General features: G+C 40.2%; 1 protein-coding gene across 1 annotated transcript in view; it reads right to left on the bottom strand.

Moving 5' to 3' along the window:
• Positions 1-23347, bottom strand: part of MAN2A1 (mannosidase alpha class 2A member 1) — an 83739-nt gene extending 60392 nt beyond the window's left edge. Inside the window, exons 1-3 of the mRNA XM_054054780.1 lie at positions 22950-23347; positions 9932-10183; positions 3283-3427 (exon numbers count right to left, since the gene is read on the bottom strand). Of these exons, the coding sequence (XP_053910755.1) occupies positions 3283-3427; positions 9932-10183; positions 22950-23084 (532 nt within the window). The 5' untranslated portion in view covers positions 23085-23347. The remainder of the gene's footprint in view (positions 1-3282; positions 3428-9931; positions 10184-22949) is intronic.
• Positions 23348-24516: the final 1169 nt, after the last annotated feature.

Below are 24516 nucleotides of genomic sequence, written 5' to 3'. Positions count from 1 at the left end.
AACTGAAAGATACTTAGATTACATGCATGAGGACATGAAGATTTCCTGATTTTAGTGCTGTTGGTAGAAGGACAGATAGAATTTTATAGTAAAGGCACGAAGAACTTGGGTATTAAGGAAGAAGACTTTAGGTACAAAAACTAGACATCATTAAGAAAGTCAGCTATCAAAGCTGAATGATAACGCCATTAAGGTTTCAGACAGGTCTTTGGGAATAACCTATGCAGGAAAATAGTTGCATCAGAAAGATGAATCCGTACTCAGAACTTCAAACTTTATTATTGAAGGGGCAGCCACAGAGAAGACTTCTTTCAGAGAGCTAGAAGAACAAGTACCTTAGTATAGATTTAATGAATGGTTCAATCCAAGACAGATATCTGAATGCCAGTAAAAATCCATCTCCGAAGCTAAGTTCATTACAGCCCACATCCCTATATTTGAAGACGGCTAGAACAGTGCTGGAGACGGCAAAATAGAATCAGATTAATAGATAAAATAGATGAGATTAAAGTTCACTAAATAGAGCTCTCAAGAGCACCAAGAGACATCATTCAGATATCAAATTAAGGAAGAGACTGACACATCAGAAACATACCTCCTGGGCAAGTAGAAAATTCCTACTGGGAAAGCATAGGAAATTTCATGATTTGTAATAACAGAAGTTAAATAGGAAGAGGTGTTGGTAAGGCTGCCCCTGTTCGTAGAGAAGTACCTATGCTTTATCTGTTGTAGAAGTTTAATATTTCTGCGACACAAACTTTTTTTGGAGGGGATGGGAGGGTTGGGGTTTTGGTTGGATATTGTTTGCTTTTTTGTGGTGTGGTTGATTTTTTTTTTTTATTTGGGACTTCTGGTTTTTGCTTGTTTTGTGTTTGGGAGGTGTTTGTTTCAGGTTTTTTATTTGCTAGCTTGGTTTTTAGGGGGTGAGGGTTTTATTATGTTTTTTTGTCGTTTGGTGGGGTTTGCTAAACAAAGACTAATAACACAAACCTGACAAGAGAAGAACCCCATGCATAGAGAAGGTCTATGAATGTGGAGAGAACCCTTGTTAACTTCTGACCTTCCAAAAGAAGGTATAATATTCCAAGCATCATAGCAAATATATAGTGAATCTCAAGGTACTCCTCACTGAGTAAGTGTTAGAGGAGTTTTTGCCATCCTAATTTGGAGGCTAGTAAGAGATGTGTCCATTCTCCCAAGAATTCCACTATTTTGGGGACCCTTTTCATAGGAGCAATACAGAGCTATTCAGTTTGTTAGGCCCAGAAGACACATCTAAAAACCAGGAGGCTCTGATGAAGCCTCCTCCAGCACAACCTGATATGGATACTCTTTGCTATTGGCCAGCTAAGCCAACAGCAGCCTCAAGTCTGCATGCCTTGCTTGGCATACACTGAGGGAGAAAAGTAATTTGTAGTGACAGATCTTGGTATCTATTGAAAGAATCTTAATATGAAAAGATGTCCAACAACCTCAATACTCAAATTCCTTATAACATGAGTGCTCAGTGAGCTATTTTTGGAAAGCAGAACTGGTGTTACAGGATGAACCAAACACTAGATTAAGGCACCAAACACCAAGATTTGTCAAATATAAAAGGTGTTGGCTGTGAAAATCTACCACCTCTACAGGAGGCAAAACAGGAACCTAGATGTGAAGAAGAAAGTAGAAGGCTGGAGGTCAGAAAGCTAAGAGTTAGTACAAAAAGTCCTTCCAGAAAGGCAACAGTAATTCTGGTCAATTCTCCAGGAGTACTGACAAGAGAGGCCAGGCACAACAGAGGAAATGAGCCAAATATATTTCCTTTTGCAAGGCCATTACAAAATGCATTGTAAATAAAATGATTTTTTTTAAAAATATAAAACAAAATTACTAGAATTTGTAGGAAAAGAAAAACAGTCAGTGCCAGAACACTCAGGCCCCATCAAACCACATGACTTTAATGGACACTGGTGAAGTTTTCTGCAAAGATCTTCTCGGCTTCCCTCAGGACATTCTCCTGCAGTTCTGAATCCTCACACTCGTCATTAGATATCACAGCCTGCACTCTGCAGGGTGTCTTTGTTCAATACAGCTAAAAAAAATCATCTCGGGAGGACATGTGTGACACCAGGCACGTGCATCTCATAGGATGACAACCACACTCCTCTCCCAACTAGGATATGATCCTCCTAGCTTCAGCACAAAGAAGGGAGAGGAGTAAACTCCATTCCCCTTTCTAGTAAGAATCAAGAGAATTACAATTTCTGCACATTCCTTTAGGACGGTGTCAGGTTTATTAAGTTACTGTACAAAGCACAGCTTCTTTCTAGGACTGTTTTCAGGAGAACAACAATCAGAGAAGAAATAAATGTACAAAAGATTCAAGCAAGTTCTACCACAAGGGAGATCAAAGTTCTTACTGTGATTATTTTCTCTGAGTATTTTTATTATATCCATACTTTGTTTTATTAGCTTTCATAACTGAAGAATGTAGTCCCTCCAAATTCCAGTGATCGTTTTCCTTGAAAACCCTAGATATATGCAAACAAAACTCACTTACGTTCAAATTATCTTAATTCACTCAGATCCACAGGACTTCAAACAACAAATTAAATTGTTACATAAACAGCAGTAAAGTTTAAAATCACTGAAATTGTGGCTTTCCACAATAACAACCAGCTTCTCATAGCCGGTGTACATATACCAGGAGTATACTACAGCAGTATAACTCACTGCTTTTAGTGACGCTTCTCCATGTTATTTTACTACGCAGTAAACATCCATGTGGGAGGAAGACCCAAAATTACGTAAGCACACCTAGGTATCAGTTTAAATCCAGACTTTATATTATCCCACTGTAAGCTCGAGGCAGGGATGTGCACAAATCAAAGTGCTACAACCAAAAACCTCAGATTTGCCATTGTCACATGTTCCAAAAAACTCATCTCTAGCACAGGCTAAGGGTTACATATCTATGACAGTCCAAAAGGTTAAAATAAGAACAGGCCACATTCAACACAGCAATGAATAAACTGACTGGGTTACCAGCAGGATGACACAGAAAATCCATATTACCTTCCAACATCAACACTGAAGTCCTACTCCAGTTAATAAATAAAAACAGCTACAACTTCTATCATAGCAGTTGTCACTCGAAGTCAATCTGCTTAACTGCACTGTTAGACTTATATTTAACATATAAAGTAGTATGCTCAAAAAAATCACAAATGTTAACAGAAACGGCAATATATTTAATTCAAAAGCCTCTAGATACCCAAAGCAATACAGTTCAAATATTACCTGGGTCATTATGTGAGTGAGGCACAACGAAAACTTGAAGCGGTTCACTATCCCAGTCATTTTCATTGTATGTGATATCAAATCCTTGCTTCCACACGCCACCATCTGGATTATCAAAAGGAAGAAGGTCATAGACATCCAACATCTAAAAAAAAAAAAAAAGTAAGAGGAATATAAAACATGAATTCACAAAAACATGATTTCATAGATAATGGATCGGGGTGTTCATTACACACAGGGAGAAATGAAGTCTCAAATTAACAAAAACCAGACAAATGAGAGCAAGTTTCCAGTCACATTAGGACACTCAAGACAACTGGCAGGAAAAGGTGCATTTGATAGGCCTTATTCTAAAGAAACTGCAATTTATTAGACAGATAGTAGGAATAACAGCCTTAAGTCACAAACATTGTGACAGCTCTCCAAGGCATAGGGGCAGAAGGGTAGGGCAAGTATTATATAGAATAGCATAATACACTAAATAGGGGAATGCAGGAGATGAAAAGAACAAACGAAACAAGCAGTCAAAAAGGGATGACAACGTGAGAGATTGAGGCAAAAGTCAAACTGAAAGAAGCTATCAAGGAAAAAAAGTATAGAAATATAGCCAATTGCTATATCAAAACCCTTGTAGTTTTACTGTTGCCCAGTACAAGGAATTACAGTTATACAAGGAAGGACATACTTTACTTGTCAACGCAAATAAGAAGGTTGCACGCAAATAGAGGAATTCTTAAGTTACTTTTACGAGTTCCTATGAAATTGAGATACCACCAGATAGCTTCAAAGAGAATCTTCATGGTGTTCTAAATGTGAGTTTAGACCAAAGTTATCACACCCAACTATTTCTTTTTGTTCCCTCCTCCCCACCATGTAGTGCTCTGGTTGGTTGTCTTTTAGAAAAGAAGGCAAACTTTATGACCACAAATCATTGTCTTTTACTGGCATCATAGTTTAAAAAAGAAACTAAGCTTTAGTTTATTCTAGCCATATGCTGAAGTACAATTTTACACCTGACCAACTTTTGTCAATAAACATTTCACTTCCACAAAATAGCCTACAGGAGTCATTTAGTACATGAACACCACAAGTGTTAAAATTTTCCAGTGGTAAACTGTTCTGCCAGGAAAATTTTAAAAAGTACAGACAATTGAAACAAACATCTGGCTGAAGAAGTTAAGGCCTTGTGATAGGTTACATTGGCCAGTTGTCAATCCCCTACCAATCTGCTCTCTCATTTTCCCTCCTCAACAGGACTGGGGTAGAAATAAGAATAAAAACTCGTGGCTCAAGATAAATAAAGGGAGATCATGTGTCATCTACCTTGAAACACAAATCAGACTTCATTTGGTGAACACCAATTAATTTACTGCCAATTAAAATACAATTGGATAATGACAAACAAAGACAAAACTAGAACACCTACTCCCCACCCTTCTTCTAGCCCAGGTCAATATCACTGCTTTGTTTCCAGCACCTCTATGTCCCCATACCCCAAGCAGTGTAAGGCTGGTTATATGAACTGTGATCAGCCCATAACAGTTCCTGTCACTTCTTCCTCCTCACACTTTTTTGCCCGTCTCAGCATAGGGTCCATTCCACAAGCTACAGTCCTTCAGGAACTCCTCCAGTGTGGAGCCCCCATGAGCCACAACTCCTTCTGAAAATATCTACCTGCTTTGGCACAGTGTCTTCCGCAGTATGTAGGGAAATAACTGCTCCATGCCAGTCTCCCATCTGCTTCAGCAGCTGGAGCACCTTCCACCTTCCTTCTTCAATGACCTTGGTGTTCGCAGCATAGTTTCTCCCACACTTTCTTCCTTACATGTCACTGCCATGCAGTGCTTTCCCCCTTCTTAAAACACATTCTCCCAGAGCTGCCACCAACTTTGCTGATGGAAGGCTTGGCTGTATCCTGCCATGGGTCTGTTTTGGAGCTGGCTGGAACAGCTGCGTCCATCACAGAGCAGCACTGGCCTCTCCTTATGAACACCACCCCTTGGAACTCTCCTCTGACAACACCTGGGCACCTGCATCCTGTTCAATTCTGTGAAACACATATCTAAAAACTACTGATAAATTACACATTCATCACACACTCGTCACAAAATTCACTCATGCCTACCAAAAGAATTCCCACACCAAAATCAAAATGACAGAACACTGAAAGAATGGAAATGTTACACACGATGAAACTCCATACCCTGCCCCTTCACCTCGTTACAATAACAGAAATAGCTCACAGTTATTTCATTCTAGCAATGTCCAATTCAACTTTTGGTCATCAGCACTCCCAATTACTGTCTTTATCTCTCATTCCTCAAGCCTCAGGCTAGGTGTAAACCAGAAGGACTGTAGTGGGTTCACCTTAGCTGGGTTGGCATCTGGCAGCCAGACAAGATCAATTCACTACAGGCCTTTATCTTAAGATACAAAGACAAGTAAGTAATGTTGGATGGGAATACAAGTCACTGTAACCCTAAAACTAGCAGAGCCTAAGTTGAGCCTACAGTGTCCATACACTGTATATCTATGGCCTATATGAGATGATCTTTTCACATCACTGCTCCACCAGAATTGCTTCCACCTTTTACAATATTGCTTAACAGAGAATACAGCTGCAGTACTTGTCAATACACACATTCTGTATGGACAGCTTGAAGGGACTAATTAAGGGCTGCACTGAAATTAGCCTAACATTGTATTTTCTTGCTCTTGTAAAATTTTATTTTGAGAAACTAATTTTCCTGTGAAATGCAACCTTCTGATGAAAAGTGCATACTCCATACATTTGACAGTTACCAATGAGTGACCTTAAGACTGATAAACCCTTTTGACATTTCAGCAATGAAAATACATTTATATAAAAAGCAGCAATTCCTGTAATTGCCTACACTCCTATGAGATTTTCTCATGGATGGAGCCTGAAATTTACAAGCAACTCTCTGCAATCTGCAAGATAACAATTTTTACAGTACTGTGACCAGTTTCGAGCTACTCAGTACAAGAGACATATGGACATACTGGAGAGAGTCCAGCAAAGCGCTACTAAGATGATGAAAGGACTGCAGCAGCTCTCCTATGAGGAAAGGCTAGCAGATGAAACTGTATGGCCTAGAGAAGGCTTGGGGATCTTACCAATGTCTGAATACCTGAAGGAAGAGTGCAGAGAAGGAGGAGCCACATCCTCTTCAGTGGTGCCAAGTCATAAGACAAGAGGCAACCATTTAGACAAACTAAAATGCAGGAGGTTCTTCCTGAACATCAAAAAAAAAACACTTTGTCCGTGTGAGGGTGCCCAAGCACTTTCACACGTTGTCCAGAGAGGCTGTACAATTTCCATCCTTAGAGATACTCAAAAGCCATCTGGACGTGATCCTGGACAACGGGCTCTAGGTGGTACCTCCAAACCTCAACCATTCAGTCATTCCATGATTTTAATGTTAATCAGAAGCAATTTAAAAAACTGCCCAGTAAAAAAAAAAAAATACAACTCCCAAACTTCCACAAGAATAAACTGAAGCCAGGTCAGGCTAATATCACTATACTTATGCCAAGACATACAGAGGACAATTGCTAAATCATTTTTACCTTTCATACAACACCATCCTCAGTAATAATTGTGCAAAGATTTAATTACAATTTATGTCATCACTTGAGCAGGTTACATGCCTGCAAGTGAAGAACAACTTCCAAGCACCTCGTTGGCAACAAGCAAAAAATTTCCTGGATATACTTTAATTTCATTTTTAAGTATGAAGTACTGTGATAGTAAGCAAGGACTTTGTAAAAAAGGTAGACAAATAGAAATTCAAAAAGAATGCTTGTTGCCTGTCTTCATTAGGCCTGTAAATCAAGAAATTGCATACTTTGTTACTTGTGATGTTCCTAAGTGGGTAGGAAATTGTAACAGAGCTAGCCACTGAAAATAACATTAACTTGAGAATAGTCATGTTGGTATAAGCTCTTCAATTAAAATATCTTAAAACTTACCAGTTGCCTTTTTTTCTATATGGGCTTATTCTTCCACTATGCCAAGGGACTCAAACTGCTGAAGTAATGGAAGTCTTGAGCAAGCATCACATTTACTCAAGTGTACACTAAACTACTGCACAGAATAAAAGCACTGTTTATGCCTCTTCAGGCCATCTTTTTGAAGAGTTATTCATGCCTCATTTTTAAAAGCGGCAACATGACTAAGCACAAGGCTAGATGCTTCAGTAGTTGAAAGAGACAAGAAAGAAGACACCTCACCATATGAGTTAGAGTACCCCCCAGCTTAGCATGAATGCTGTTTAGAATTCTGCCTTCTCGGAACACAAAGTACAGATACTTCTTGAATTAGTGACTTAAAAAAGCATCAGGTCACAACTATATTTAATCCAGAGTTCTTCGTATTTCCTTTTTATTACCTAGCTCCATTTCTATCTTTTGCAAAAAGTACACATTAGTCTATTTAATTTGAATTGCATCAATTCTCAAGTTAATGTTCTTTTCAGTGACCAGCTCTATTATAATTTCCTACCTACTTAGAAACATCACAACTAACAAAGTACACAACTTCTTGATTTACAATTCCTTCATGAAAAACATCCTGTAGCTGTCCTATCCAAGAATCTTTTGGGTCTCATGTTACTAGTAACTTGTTTTGTTCTATTTACACAATGAAAATACATCTCTCCAAGGAGCAAGTCTCAGTAATACGTCTCACTGAAATATCATAAAGGTTTTTAATTCATATTTGAATGCATCCTCATAATGATTCCTCCATTATGGGAAGCTATAATGAACTCTCCTAATTTATTAAGTTAAGCCTTTTGCCTTCATTCTCTAAAATGATTTTTATACATACACTACCTCTCACCTATATGAGCTCTTACTTCTTTCTAGGGTCTCAATTCATTCTCATGCATCCACTTGACACAAACATGGAAACAGTAAGGTCCAAATCCGTGGGTTTGCGTTAACACTCATAAACAGTGGTTAATTAACACTTATAAGCTGTCTTAGAATTTACAATTATTTAAAAAATACAATGCTCCAAATAATCTCGTCAGAATCTCAGTCTTTATAAAAGAATCTGGAAAAAAATAAATTAACAGAGCTTGCAGAATACATCACGCTTTGCAAAGCATTAAATTGAAGAAGTGTATTGAAATACAGTAATTTACATCAGCTTATTAATGCGGTGTCACAGAAATTCTGCTAAAGTCAAGGTCTTCAATTCAACAACTGAAATGTAGTCAGTCTTGCAGGATGAGGAACTGTATACAGAAGCAGTTTTGACGTGACCTAATGATGACAGTGGATAACCTGCTGAGTACAAGGTACTAATGCAATGACACAAAGAACATTAGAGCCCCTTCTCCCTGTCCATGGCAAAGAAAGGAAACGCGAGTAGGAGACCCATATTAAGAATATGGTCTGCTAGATCTGTTATTTAAGGACATGCATACAACATGGGGGGGGGGGGGGAATAAAAAAAAAAACGTTTTGCTTTCCATTCAGGTTAACATAGCGAAGAATTTAAGCCACCACATTTTACCTCAAAATACACAATTCACCTTTACTATAATATTTCTGATGTGCCTAGAAAAGCACGTCACTTAATACGGCAACAGACTGCACAAGAAATAAGCTGTTAAAAACCCAGTAACTTAAAAGCATGTGATCATAGGTCCACATGGTTTATTCTCCTGCGCAGTCTTAGTGTGTATTAGAAACATGAACAGTCAGATACTTCCTCTAAAAAACCCTATTTTCTCTGTGAAAGATATATTAAGGTGGTGTCTTTCACTAAGCTTAAAGGCATTATGAATGATACATCAGAGGTTACTATTGTTCCAATATGTGTACTTATTCATCTCAAGGCCACCACCTTTCTCCAGCAATAGAAATACTTCCCCTTCTAGAATGAGAAAGCTGGACTTCAAAATTTAATATCTGGAATAGTATGAAAATTTATAGTGGTCCCACAAGACAGTACAGAACACAAACTTCACACAGTATTCTCAGCACTCCTCAAACACTCCACTAAAATTGAGTATATACAAGTCCATGAACTCATAAGCACCACCAGAAAGCAAAATAAATGCCAAGTGTCTGACTTTAAAAACTTCAGCCTCCACAGTTCATGCCAACCAGTCAACATGAACACAAGAACAATGGAATACAGAAAACAGCATTCAAGAAAGAATACAGTACCTGAGATTTTTTTTGATTATTAGTTCTTGCACATTCCCTACCCCACCGTTCAGACCCATCTACATATATACACCCAAAATGTAAAACCTATTTAAATAAAGACTATCCATTATTTCCAGTTTATTTGTCATTGATTTTAGAACAATTTGGAGAAACAGAAAGAGACCCTCAAGCAAATTATTTCCAAAGAACTTCTGATACAACTGGACAGTAATCCGAGTGTAATCACTGGGATTTGTTTGGGGATTTTTTTACGAATTTCTAAGCTTTTTGAAAAGTTGACTCTTCATAATATCTGCTAAACAGAACAGTCACTTGTACAATTCTATTATAACTTAGATTAGAAGCTTAGTACCAAGCTTTTACTAGTAATTAAATGTTTTCATAATTAAAAGGTAATGGCAGCTAAACTCCAGTAGAATAAGAGAGAAAGCTGTATGCTTACCTGTACATCTGAACCATGACTTCCACTTTTTGAGGCAAACAAACAATCCTCAGAATCAACTGCAAGAAAAACTGAAGCAGAAGAGAAGAGCTCAGAAGCACTTAAGTTTATTGCCTCTGGATTTTTCTGACCATCCTTTACCGATTCACTTAGATTGATCACGGAATCTCGTATGTTTGAAATGATCTCATTATTTTCTGCCAGCAAGCGTTCTAGATGATCTATTTTTTCTTGCAGTATTGAAAGCTGGCCCTGAAAAAAAAAAAAGTAATGTTTATTTCTCAGACCAATTCTGGACCGAATTAAAAAAACAACAATTTTACAACAGTGCATGATCATACAAAAAAATCAAATAAATCTTCATTCCACACTTAATGTAAAGACAAACTTATAAGATATTGAACCTCCTCTTCTCAGAATAAGAGAAAACAACAAAAGTTAACATTTTCCACCACGAACTTGAACTCCCAGCACAAGATTTAATCAATGATACTAAGATATTCTTAAGAGGTTGCACTGTTTCAAGTACCAATTATGACAACTTCAGGATTTGATCTCTTCATTTATCATCGCATCAGAATATCGAAGAAAAAGCTATTTTTAGAAGGCAGTCACATAATGACGAGACTATCAGGATGTGCAGATTTCAGGTTTTTCCTCTAGATGGAAACAGTCTTTCAATAAACACCAAGTTTCTTATTTTCAGTGAAACTGAGAAATATAAACAACAGCACTTAATAAAAGATCCCTTTTATTAAAAGTCTGATCATAGTAATACGCTGTATTATTAGACCATTACAAACATCAAGATAATCCTGTAAAACACAGCTCAAACAGATAGCACTTTTAGTCAGAGGGTCATAGTTAGTGGCCAAAAAAAAGGATTATGTAGACGATACTAACGTGCACCACAAGAGGAAGGAAACAGAATAACACTGTGAGTTGAAAGAAGTCAACATATCTCCCAAAGCAACCCAGAAGGAGAAAAAGATAGAACAAAGAAATCTAATAGCATTCAATTACTGTAATACAGGAGGAATCCCTCTGGGAATACAGGAAGAGGCATAGCAGAACAAGATACCCGGATTCGCTACTGCCCTATCATGTACTAGCCACTCCTTTTGAATTATTTGAGGTATGCTTTATTCAGGTATGAATGTGTTAGCTTTTACAGGATCACAAAAAGCCAGATTCCTTAACATGTTTTCAGGAGCATTACCTCTCAACAGTAATTTATTTCTTTCATCTGACTGATTTCAAACTAACAATAATAAGAAAAGATAGAGAACAAAAAGCCAGTCACTTCCAATTACTAAAGCTGGGGTCAGAAAACAAAATATACAATGTATGATTAGGGTTTTTTTTCAACACTCAGTGATTACAACAAAACTTGCTGCAGATTCAGGCACTTAATCACAGAATACTTTGGGTTAGAAGGGACCTTAAAGATCATCTAGTTCCAACACCCCTGCCATGGGCAAGGAGAACTCCCACTAGATCAGGCATCGCAAGGCCCCATCCAACCTGGGCTCAAACACTTCCAGGGATGGGGCATCCACAACTTCCCTGGGCAACCTTCAGGTACTGGAAGGTTGCTATCAGTGTCCTCAGAGCCTTCTCTTCTCCAGCCTAAACAAGCCAAACTCTCTCAGCCTGTCCTTGTATGGGAGATGCTCAAGCCCTTTGATCATCTTCGTGGCCCTCCTCTGGACTCTTAATAGATCCATATCCTTCCTATGCTGAGGACTCCAGAACTGAATGCAGTATTCCAAATGAGGTCTTGAGAGCAGAGTAGAGGGGCAGAATCACTTCCCTTAATCTGCTGGTCACACTTCTTTTGAAGCAGCCCAGCACACAGATGGCTTTCTGGACTGCACGCATACACTGTCAGCTCATGTTGAGCTTCTCATCCACCATCACCCCCAAGACCTTCTCTTCAGGGCTGCTCTAAATCCATTCTCAGCCCAGCATGTATTTGTGCTTGGGATTGCATTTTACCTGTTACATTCAGTACAAACAGCACTGATTCAGTAGACCACTACTCTGTGACCTAAGATTTTAACCACAAGTAAAGGTTTTTCCTAGCACAAATGCCTTAGTTTCTAAATAATATAAAATAATTTTAGAAGCAACACCTGTACATGACACTTTTTTCCCCTCTGGCAATAAGTCACTTGAGGTCTTCGCACTTTCCTTTAAGGGAGAAAGTGCTTTCCCAAAATGCCAAGTTAATTCCAGCTTCTGTAGTTAGGCTATAGTTTGCAAATGATTAAACATCTTCTAAATTATGATGTGCACTTTCTTTTAAATTCTGTTGATTTTGAGAAGTCTGCAGGACTAAAAAAAAACCAATGCTTACCAAGAGATACCAGTAAGGCTTTCAGGTTCTTCTAAACCATCATTCCTCTAGTTCTATCTTTATGGAAGTTATTTGAAATTCTGCAGAAGTTCTCTTCTGCGAATAGCCTTATCTATTCTCCAGGATACATGTCCTGGTTTGAACTAAAAGAAAACGAATCCTCCTTTCAGTAATTTTACTTTTCATTTAAGCCTCTTCTAAGTGACTACCTTTTCTGAAGTTACGGACATGTTTTCCAGACAGTGTCTGCTTCTAGAAGCGATAACGCTGATATTTATAGTTATTACCAAGGTAACAGTACAAACAGTATGCAGAAATGCTCTTGCTTGTACTTATTCCTATAGAAACCAAGGCTGCTGCTGAAGTTGTTATAAGCCATATTGGAGAACCGTAAGTCAAAGGGCAAAAAACGGTCACAGCAGACAGGACAGCTGACCCAAACCTGACTAATGAAGTATTCTATTCCATATACATCATACTTCACATAAAACAGAGGGAACCGAGGATGAGATCCTCTTCTTCTACGGCCAGTGTCACAGGAGGACACTATCCATTCTTCTGCCTTCAATCTCAATACACACATTCCTGAATCCAGTTCCCTCGTGCTGCTGAGTCCAGTCCGGGGGCTTCATCAGTGCCTGCCCTGCAGTTTCACTGGTAATGTGGTTGTTATCGTGAGAGTTCAATACTGGGTTTGTAAATATTTCATTATTATTTATTAATGTTATCGTCTTCGTTTTTATAGTTGTTGCTTCATTAAATCTGCCTGAAGGTTTTGTTTTTTTTTTTTCCCAACCCCTAAGTCTCTCACCCTTATTCTTTTTCTCTTCCCCTCTTGGGAAGAGAGAGGCTTTAAAAGACAGTATCTGTCATTTGTTTAGTGCCCACACCAGCCTTAAATTGTGACAGTATAGTCTAGTATCTGTTGGTAAGTTTGTTGCCTCATTTTCTGGGCTGTATAAAGTGCTGACTCATTGCCTTCCCCCCCCCCCACCCCCAGATTGATACATCCTGAGAACAATAATAGGTTTTAAAATGCAAGACAGGCAGTTATTGCTTCCCAAAACACAGAAGTATGTTTTGACAACAGTTACAGGTTAAGCTAATTGAGATATAGGGCCAACATCCCAGAATCTCAATAGTTGAAAGACAAATATTACAAATTTACAAAACAGACAAACTGAAAACATCAGAAAATCAATATGCAGATGATGAGATACTAGAAAGAAAAAAAAAAAAACTGTAGATCTATGCCCCCTGGTGGCACAGAAGAAACAACTAGACTGAAATCTTTCCAATGCTGTATTAAAGATGTGTGTACACATTTCTGTACAAAATTAGTATTTTCCCTTCCAACATCCATGACATTTTGAAAGAAAGGTTTCTCTACTCAAAAAAGCCAATAGTCCGTTATGCTAATCACTCTAAAAATAACGTATGTAAAATAACACTCACTGGGGCTTTACAGGCTGACAAACACAGCTCTGATCTTTAGGTTCTTCAGAAGCTGAAGTATAGCTGCCATCTACACAAATTACTACCTGCTTCACTGTACACGATTATAGTTCACCAAAGGTACCATGTATGTAAGCAGCCAAAACGCTGGTCACACCTATCCCACCATTATATAAGCTGTCTCTACAACTCTAAAATCAGGCAACTTTTTAAAATTCATATTCTCATTCATGTATGTTCTAGAAATATTCTAGCTCTTCCTGTAACAAAAAGGTTTAACATTGCTTAGCAATAGCCTATCAACTACCTGGTCATAGATGACAGTAACCATCTGCCTTATGTCATTTACCCAATCACTCTCATTCCAGCACTGGCCAATAACAGACATGGGGGCAGAGGTGGAAAAAAATAACCCCAACATTAAAGAAAACACCAAATACATGTTTAGACTGATAGAAACTTCCAATCTGGAGGTCATTTCATAGCTCTACGATGGACTTCTCATTTAACTTATTCTACATTAAATCTTCAAATATCTACAATAACAAGTTCTACGGTTTTACTGTTTATTATGTGACAAAACGCTTTTCTTTGCAAACTAAGTTCTCTGCTTCCTGTGTCACAAGAACCAATGAGTTGGTCCCTGACTATCTTTAATCAAAAATTACTTTATATATTTCTATATACTTACAGCAATAATTTATTTTTAAGCTGGAGTTTTAAGCTATAGATGTTCTCTTATTTGGAGAAAGAATCTTTACAAAGACCTCCAACTATGGAACTTGACATTAATTAATTCTGCTCTCTTTTCTGAAGACTGAGATGCATCACGCCTTCCTTCTAAGGCATTTAAACATGCCATGCACTAACTCAACTCGAATGCAAAACCTGAAATAAAAAACCTGCAGTTAAAGATCATTAACTATGACCTCACGCAGTACCCAAGTCAAAACTGACAGACAAACAAATCTTTTGAGATTTTAAAAATATTTTCAAATTCTGTTGTGAAATGCATCAGCTATGAGAATTAACTTTAAGAAACAATAGTGTCACAAAATAGAAATGGATACCAGTTTTCATTCAACATAAAAACAGTGTAAGGAATCCATTTTCAAGGTGAAAATTTTATATGGATCCAAATTATGCTAAAACTGGGTCTGTTTTCATTGCACACTCACCTTTTCACCTTACTGATTTTAAACAGATAGAACTAGACAATGCCTAGAACATAAAAATCAATAGCAAAATTATTTCAAAGTATTAGCTAAACATGGAAAATACTGCAACTCTTCAGGACAATAAAATTAACATGTGAAAAACAATGAAACTCAGTTTCAGCATTTTGAGGAAGTCAACTGACTTAACACCAACAAACTTCAAATACCAAGGCCAAACAGTATAGAACAGTGAAGTTCAGAACTTTTTCATCTTATTGGTTGCTAGTAACAGATGTTGATTTACTAGTAAACCAGATTAGAAGCATATTACAGGTGGCTTTAAATAGGTCTAATTAAAAAATAAAACTAAAAAACCTTCATTACTAAAAATGTACTCTAACAGGAGTTTGTTTTAAAATAAGTCTGAAAATCTTCCACATACTTAGTAGCGAGTAGGGGGAATTTTGTTTCTTTTTAATCTGAGCAGAGATGCACCAATTTCACCTTATCCAATTCTGCCTGAATTTTTGTAATCTGCATGGCTTTGTAGACACTGAAGAGCAAAATCTGGATAGCTGCATAATTCATAAATGTCAGCAAAATCCCACTGACTTTACAGCATCATGTCTTGTCAGACAAGAAGCATGCCTTATCCAAGATTTTGAGCCCTGCCTAAATGCACAGAAAATTGGACCTACATTGTTTGGATAAGTACATTTTAGTCCAAGTGAACATCATTAAAGGATGTTCTGTTAATCCACATACTTGCTTTAACGTAAAGAAATGAAATGTAACACTATGTGAATCACCTGGCCTACACAACCAGTGAATAAGTTTATAACAACTTTGGTATAAACCTCTTTCATGTCTCTCTGCCTTAACATACTGATAAGACTGTGCAAAAAAAAGATTTTATTAAGAAGTGAAAAGGTAACCACGCTGTTACTCCACCTCAAAGCAACTGTTTCTACAAGAAGTGAATGCAAAGTGCCAACAAACCAACAGTAGTAAAAGCACAGCTGCATTGGTAGAAGAATGGCACCACATGAGCAGTGCATCTGTTCACCATCCCCATGGTTACATAGGGTTGGAACTAACCAACAGATCTTCCCACGCGAAGACAGCACTGATCAGCATACCCTCCTCCCATGCGGAAGAAAAACTCTCTATACCTGCTAGCTACACTGAGCAACCTGCCACTGTCACTACACGACCCAGCTACATAAACAGCTCCTTATGCTTCAATCAGTTCAAACCCTCCAGCAGTTTTCATGCCCCAAATACTCCAAAGCAGTCTGCTTTTGCACTGCCCTCTGCTTGTCCTTCTCTGTTTGCTTCTGACAGCAGCCTGATCTGTAGCACAGATTCTCTCCAGAAAGGAGCGTACTGTCAACCCAAGGAAGGAAATCCAATGACAAAATGAAAGGTCACGCTGCTTTATTCTGGGGAAGTGGAAAACAGACAGTTTCTCCCATCTAAGCATTGCAGAAAGGATATTACTCACAACTTTCATTTCCTCAGTAAATGTTCACTCTTCCTCTAAATGCAGTCACCTTCAGCAGGTCACTAACAATCATTTCATCAGGAAAAAGACAGCTAGCTCAAATGACTGAAGTTTAAAGTATGACAGGCCCGGAGGTGAGGAAATCTCATGGAAACAGGAAGGCAGAGGAGGAAGCCACAGGAGAAACATCTGAGGTTAATCAGCTGGAACCTGATTATTTGTATGTAGATTCAGCCAACAAACACAAAGTGCTTGGTTCAAAACAAGCCAAAGCCCATTCTCCTTCTCTGGCACTGTTTTGCTAAGAGGCTCTAGTGTCCCAATGAGCTGTGGTGAACATAAAACACCACAATTGACAGAGTTCTCCAGGGAATGTGGAATTCAAGTCAAGATTGTTGCCTGCCTGTACAAATATACCAGAGGAAGCAGTAAGGAAACTGGACTCAAAAAGTCTCATTTTCTGGCTACACTGAATGGCAGTAATCTTAATTTCCTGTACCAGTCTTCTCAATAACTATTTCCAGGTACATCTTCACAAATTACATACTAACTTTGCTAAAATCTTAATATAGACCTCGGATCAGATGCCAGTATATCAAGATGGTTAGACCAGAAAGCATTCTCTGTTCATTATTACAGCACTGTATAGTGAACAGAACACACTAAATTGCAATTAAGTAGTCACCTCCTGTACAGAAAAATCAAGAAGGTAAAAGTTAAAAATGCAATCTGATGTAGCATCAAAGCATAATATTCAAACACACTGTTTCAGTATGTATTCATATTGCAAGTTAGGGCAGAGAACAAAAAAACGAGCATACAATGCTAATGTCAAAAGGACGAGTCGAGGTTTAAAGTCCTTATTCATCTGGGCAGGGGGCTTATGTGCATATCTGAGGATGACAATTGCACAAGTAACCTTATTAACAATTTCTTACCTTTAAAGTACCATTCAAAATAAGCTCACTTCAGGAAGGCACTGGAATTCTTCTGAATTGACTAAACTACAAAACAGAAGCTTGCTCTCTTAAAAAAATCACAAAGTTCTATTCTAAAGATGCAGCAGTTTGACAGATTCTAAGAAGTGGATGGACTTCCACATTCTGTTTTACCAGAGGCAGCAATAACAGGGTCTTTAATATACTATTATGCTAGACTTTAGTTTCACGCAATTTACAGAGGCAAAAATAAGGCATGCTGTTAGGAACTAATTTGACACTGTCATCAGTGATTTGATGGCAAGGAAAGAGAACAGGGAAACGGAGACAAACCTAGAGCTGTTCCCTATTTAAAGTCAATAAACCTGAAAAATGTTCACTGCTATCTGGCTGATATATTTCAGGGTAGTTTCCTTTTGATTCCCCTCCCTACTCCATATTGAATCTTTAAATGGCTAGCAGGACAAGACTGAAGCCCAGCTTACATGCCATTACGCGTATGCACATTTTAATAATGTTTATTTTTATTTTAACAAGTCAAAACTTAAAGTAAAAAAAACCATGTGTCAGACAAAGAAAAGGTACATAACAAACCCCTATTTAGTTTATGCAGTTTAAGTTAGGCAGAAGAAAGTACTCATTTATATACGTGGTGTTACCTTTTTTCTGAAAAACACATTTTACTCAGTATTTTCCACGAGATTTAAAGATTGTAATTGAAGGAGTATATAGCATCTGCTTGAATAATGCTTAGCCAAAACTTCACACAAAACGCACAAGCCATGAAGACACCATAAACTTTATGAAATATAAAGAACTGTTACTGACCTGCAATTATGTTCAGGAAGACAGCCCCTTCTCCTTTACAATGTACTAAGAAGCTCAGCAGAAGAAATTCTAAATTTCCGTTACCTTTCACTCAAGATTATTCCCATGGCACTAAAAGACTTAGATTGTCAGCTTACTACATGTTGTTAACAGGGGTCTGTGTGTTGTTTTTTTAAATAAGTCAACATGTTTCAAATGCAGGAAAATGATAATTCCTTTTCTGGCCTTCTTCATTCAACATTCAATCTTCTTTGATATGTAACTCATAAGAATGCCACTAAACCACTGTGCTCACAATTTTTCAGTACTCAGAAGACAGAAAATGACAACTTTAGAATTATATACAACCTTAATTGTCACTATCCACATCTTCAAGTAAAACAAATATTTCCTAAATACCTGATCAAACTGCCTCCAATAGTTCTACATATAGAGATGTCTTGCTCTTTGTCATACAATACAGGTCTGAGAGCTCCCAAATGAGCTCATCAATTACTGAGAACACACAGCAACAAAATGTGTGTATTTACAGTCCACGTAAGCGACTGATTTCATTAACTTAACTACGGACAGGTATTTAACAAAACTCGAGCCAGAAAAGGTGTTCATAGTGTATCAGGAGCTATTTCAAAACAGGAAGCACACTGTCAGATGTGCTGACAGTAGAGGGAGCAGGTTTACACTACACAGAATTGGGGCACGGTAACTACGAAGCACGAGCTGATATGCTGCAGTTAGGACCACCTGCTGGGGCACTCGGGCTGACTAAAGGCGATGCTTCCTTACAGACGGGGAAGTACTACCATAGCAGTACTCCAGAGCAAAGTTCACAAGGCACCTTGGTTCAACACACAGATTCAGAAAACTGCTGGTGTCTCTGCCATGTACTTGGTCCTAATTTCCTACCATCACTGGTAGGTCAGGTGGTACCACTATCAAATTATTGGTAAGCTCTGATGAAATAACACTCCATACTGCAACATCACTGCTTGCACCATTTGGGTGGAAGTATTTGATGGATTGTGTAGATGCCTTGAAAGTATGAATCAAGTCAATAAGCTTTAGCAGTATAACGAACAGCCAGACCACTTAATGCTTTGCCGGAAGGACACCGGAAACAAAAGAACAAGCTAGCTGCTTTTAGAGAAACTGTACTTGATCATGTCTGTACAATGCAATGCAACTAGTGAACCCATAAAAGCAGTGAGACACACATGAGAAGATCAGTGCACACTTCAAATAACGACAGTCAAAGGCAAGGGGGAAGGGAAGAAAAAAGACCTGGGGGAAGAATCCTATAACGATTAGGTTGGAAGACCTTTCAGATCATCAACTCCAACTGTACCTGTCCACTACTAAATCATGCCCCCAAGCACCTCATCCACCCACCTTCTAAATACCTCCAAGGATGGTGACCCAACCACCTCCCTGGGCAGCCTGTTCCAGTGCTTGATAACCGTTTCTGTGAAAATTTTTTTCCTAATGCTCAATCTAAACTTCCCTGACATAGCTTGAAACCATTCCCTCTTGTCCTATCACCTGTCACTTGGGAGAGGAGACCAATACCCACATCAAGTTCAACAAGGCCAAGTGCAAGGGCCTGGACCTTACAGGGACTTCAATTTTACAGCAATATGCAGATATTCTGATACCGTGATTTAAATGCACCACCAAAGCTGTAAATCCCTTTAGCTCAGGTCCTATTATAGTTATCATAACTCTACCTTACCATTCAGTGGATAACATTTAGTATCAAATTGACTACTGATGCCAGCTTTTGCAAACCCAGCACCTAAAAAGATGCAACATCACCACTGCCTTCCAAACCTGACCTCAGGTTCTGCTTAGCATAGCGGTAAAAGGCATTTACAAGTATTGAGCTAGAGGGAACACAAAGGCATCTGCCTATTCACCCATCTCGGGAGAACTTGTCCACAAATTATTTCTGCAAGGCATTTCTGTTGGCATTTCAGAACTACCTGAACCCTCAAAGTGGAAAGCAATCTCTGGAAGAACAACTCCTGACCACACTGGCAGATAAGCCTGCAAGAAGGCAGTTCACAAGACTAAGTCAGACTACCCCAAGTCCATGCAAAGAAAAAGCACCTTGTCTGGAAGACAAAGTGGAAATGAAAGTGGAGTAGCAATCCTAATAATTTATTCTACTACTGGTATTACACACCATGACACTTTGGTGAATGCAGATCACCAGGCACTGCCAGATGAAAAATTCCAACTCTTGTCCAGGCAGAAAATAAATTTAAAAACCTACATAGACAAACAATTATAAGCTAAACAGGAGACAGCTTCCAGAGGTATTCAGTTCTCTCCTTTGAGCCCAGTGTAAGACATGTAGGTCAGAAAGAAGAAACCAATCAATATGAAACTTCCAGGACAGAAAAAGGTTATGTATGTTTTTACCAGAACAAAAATGAGGAACACCAACACTGGAAAATTAGCACATTGTCAGAACAGAAAGAGGTATGAAGTAAATTAATCGAATAAGTTGTGAAAAAAAAGGTCTCAGTTCTTTTTTTTACTTAGAAACTAAGTTTTGACCTTTGTGATTAGGAAAGACAATACCTTCTTAAACCTAAGGAGAGAGGATCTACCACGCCATAGCTTTTCACAAACAAAAACATCTTGAAGTTTCTACATCTGTGGCTAGTTTCATTTACAGTACACAGAGTTGTGGCAACACTGCACTGACACAAACAACTTTTTGTCAGCTAAGGCAGGATTAAAGCTATCATCTCATATATTTTTGGTGCCTCCTGTTTCACCGTTCCCCTTTTGCACTTACTTTAAAGTAACGTTATAGGGCTCTGAAAGCATCTGCTAGGTATCAGAGATTTCACAGTTCTAAGTGGAAAGTTTCTACCCTAGGGGCAGCAAAAGGAAATGACAAAATCACATTAACTGCATCTGTAACTTCCTCAAAGGACAAAGTATTAAGAAAGAAAAAGGTAACGGTTTATCCAAAGGAAGGGCCAAACCAGTGATAGGCAGAGGATTCTCCAGTAAGACACAGCAGCCTCAAAGAAATTTAGATACGGAAAAGGCAGAAAGAGTAAACACGGATAGAATGTTCTAGAACACCAAGTGACGGGAGGACGATGGAAGAAGAAATGTTTTCTCTTTAGCTAACTAGATCATCTAGAGGAAAAAGGTGTGACAACAGATTAAGGTACTAAACCCTTGGTCACAACAAGTAATATGATGTCACACCACAGACCAGTGTCACACTACAGGCCACAGACAGGAATTTCAACTGCAAGACACCAACAATGATAGACAAAACGTGTCTAATAATAATCTTCACTGTCCACTAAAGCATTTTGAACCAAAATCTAAAACTTAAAAAAAAAGACCACCAATGTACGAGCTTTCCTGTTCTATACTTTACCTGGACTAAACTCAACTGGCAGTATAAAAACAAATAAAGTGATTTCCTTACATAAAATACCAACTGTATCACCAAAGCAGCACTTATACTTAGCTGTTACAAGCGTCACACATGGCATTACTGGCTTGCTGGACTTACTTATCAGACACGGCTGCTGTAGCCAGCCCTTCTTCTTCTAAGCTTCTTTCCCATTCCCCCAGTTCCTGCAAAAAACAGCGGCTGACCTCTGAACTGCAACTCAAAGGAATAAAGGCAGAACAGATCTGCATTCTTTGCTTACATTTAAGTCAAGGTTTTTATCTTTACCACTAAGGACAGAATACTACCAACTATTACACTCGCATTAAATGAAAAATTAAGTGATTCTACCGGAGAGATAACAGTTACATTTTAAACACGCCCTCTGAGTTATTCCATTCCCTGTTGCACTAAAGAACTCCATTTTTTTTTATTTCTCAAAAAATAAGTACAGTTGAAGCATCGATAAGCTCTAACTTAACTTTTTTTTGCTTACTCCTATAAGAAAGCAGAGCTATTTATCCACAGCATTACTCCACACAGCGTAGCACGTGCGCTTTGAAGCACTTTTTTCACATCACAGTGAAACATTCCTTATCAGAAAGCTACCGCAAACACGCAGGCTTTTAAAATCCTCTCCCACGCAAACACGGCAAAGCTGAAGAAGCGCTGCACGGTTTAACCGCGGGTGCAGCTTGGAAGCGAGAATCATAGAATCACCAGGTTGGAAAAGACCTCTTGGATCATCGAGTCCAACTATTCCTATCTGCCACTAAACCATGTCCCTGAGCACCTCATCCACCCGTCCCTCAAACACCTCCAGGGACGGTGACTGAACCGCCTCCCTGGGCAGCCTCTGCCAGTGCCCGATGACCATTTCAGTGAATTTTTTTCCCTGATATCCAGTCTGAACCTCCCCTCGCGCAGCTTGAGGCCATTCCTCCTTGCCCTGTCACTTGGGAGAAGAGGTCAGCACCCTCCTCACTATAACCTCCTTTCAAGTAGTTGTAGAGAGCAATAAGGTCTCCCCTCAGCCTCCTCTTCTCCAGGATAAACAACCTCAGCTCCCTCAGCCGCTCCTCGTAAGACTTGTTCTCCAGCCCCTTCCCCAGCTTCGTCGCTCTTCTCTGGACACGCTCCAGCGCCCCAATATCTTTTTCACAACGAGGGGCCCAGAACTGCACGCGGTACTCGAGGTGCGGCCCCGGCAGCGCCGAGCACCGCGGCAGAACCTCGGCCCCACCGCCCGCGCGGTGCCACGAGGCCGCCGTCCCGCCCCCACCTGTTGGTGCCAGGGCCGGGATCCGACTCCTGGGCTCGGCCCCCACCGCCTCGCAGCGCCGCCCCGCTCACCTTGGGGAAGGTGCCCTCGCGGCGGGGGCTCTTGGGGTGGTCCAAGTGCCCGCGGTCCAGCATCAAGTACAGGGAGAAGATCACCACGCAGAAGACGGCGCTGCCGAACACCGTGAACTGCCGGCTCAGCTTCATCGCCGCGGCCGCCGCGACGCAGGAGGGGAGCTCTGCGCGCCGCCGCTCCGGGGGAACCGCGAGAAGTCGCGCCGCGACCGGGAGCCCGGCCGAGACACCGAGGTTCCGGGAGCCGATCGTGCACCCGGGCAGGCGGGAAGTGGCGGCGGCGGAGGCAGCAGCCCCGCGCGGGGCCGAAAGAGCGCCACCGCTCCCTTCCGCCGCCGCCCCCCTGCTTCCCCCCCCCGGCTCCTCCTCGGAACCCGACGACGCCGCCGCCGCCTCCTCCTCCTCCTTCTTCCCTTCCCTTCCCTTCCCTCCCCCCTCTCGCAGCGCCGCAGCTCCTCGGGCCGCCGCGCGCACGCTCCGCGCCCAAACGACCGCCGCGGGAGTGCCGCGCCGCCCCCCACGCGCGCCCCCCCGGCCCGGCCCGGAGGGCGGGGCCCGTGCGCGCCCCCGGCCGCCGGCGCTTCCCGCCCACCCGCGCGCGGCGCTGCCTGGCGGGGAAGGGGCGGGGGTTGCCTCGGAGCTCCACGCAGGGGGTGGTCGTGCTTCCGACTGATACTGAGGGGAGGACTTGCTTAAGATGCGCGGGCCACCACTGAAAAAGTGTTTTACTGGCGTTGAGACGCAACCCCCGTGCCTGAAAGTCGAGATGTGTTGCGTGTCAAAAGGTGTTAGCGTCGCTGCTTTCGTTTCGTTCTCCATACAACACCACCACCACCACTTCCCCCCCCGCCCCCAAGTTGTTAAAACTGTAGGAATAGCTAGGAATAAGAGATGAAGCAGGTTAGAGGAGAGAATGACAGTGGAAGGGTACAACACTTGGTGTCAGGCAAAACAGGAAAGATGCAGACGGGTCTCCTACAGAATCTGGAATAAAACCAAACTCAGGAATCTTAAAACCTGGCACTACTGTTCTGTTCAGCAAAACGCTGTAAATGCAAGGATCTTATCGTTTCATCTTGGCTCTTTTCCCCTCCTAGTGGCAGATCTCCACAAAAAAAGTAGATGTTCCTTATTCCCTTTGTTGTTTTGCCAGGGGGTTAGACACCTTTGCAAATCCAGAAATCCAGCTTTGCCATGATCTATGTAAGATTTCATTTCCAAACTTCTTCTTCTTCAGAGGCAAATTATATTCAAATCTAGAGTAAATTAGGACTGGGATTAGAAAAAAAAAAACCGGCCTCAGGATTTGCTATATGTATTATTAAGGTTGCATCTGAAGCCTTCATTCATCTTCTGTGTGGTCAGATATTATTTTTCCTCCTTTTTTTTTCAAGGAATATTTGCTGATTCATTGAGTAGGGTAATGGAGTGTCTAGAGGGGAAAAAAGCAGGAAAAGACAGAGTAGTGGTCAAGTGGCTAAGAGAACAAATGTTGCTACAGACAATGGGACCCTGCTCTCCTCTTTGTTAGAGAGTTTCCGGGTGATATTATGTCACATGAACT

This window comes from Cuculus canorus, chromosome Z (genome assembly GCF_017976375.1).
Source record: "Cuculus canorus isolate bCucCan1 chromosome Z, bCucCan1.pri, whole genome shotgun sequence".
Classification (NCBI taxonomy): Eukaryota; Metazoa; Chordata; class Aves; order Cuculiformes; family Cuculidae; genus Cuculus; species Cuculus canorus.
The sequence above is the reverse complement of the archived record's forward strand: the minus strand, read 5'-3'. Positions and strand labels throughout refer to the sequence as shown.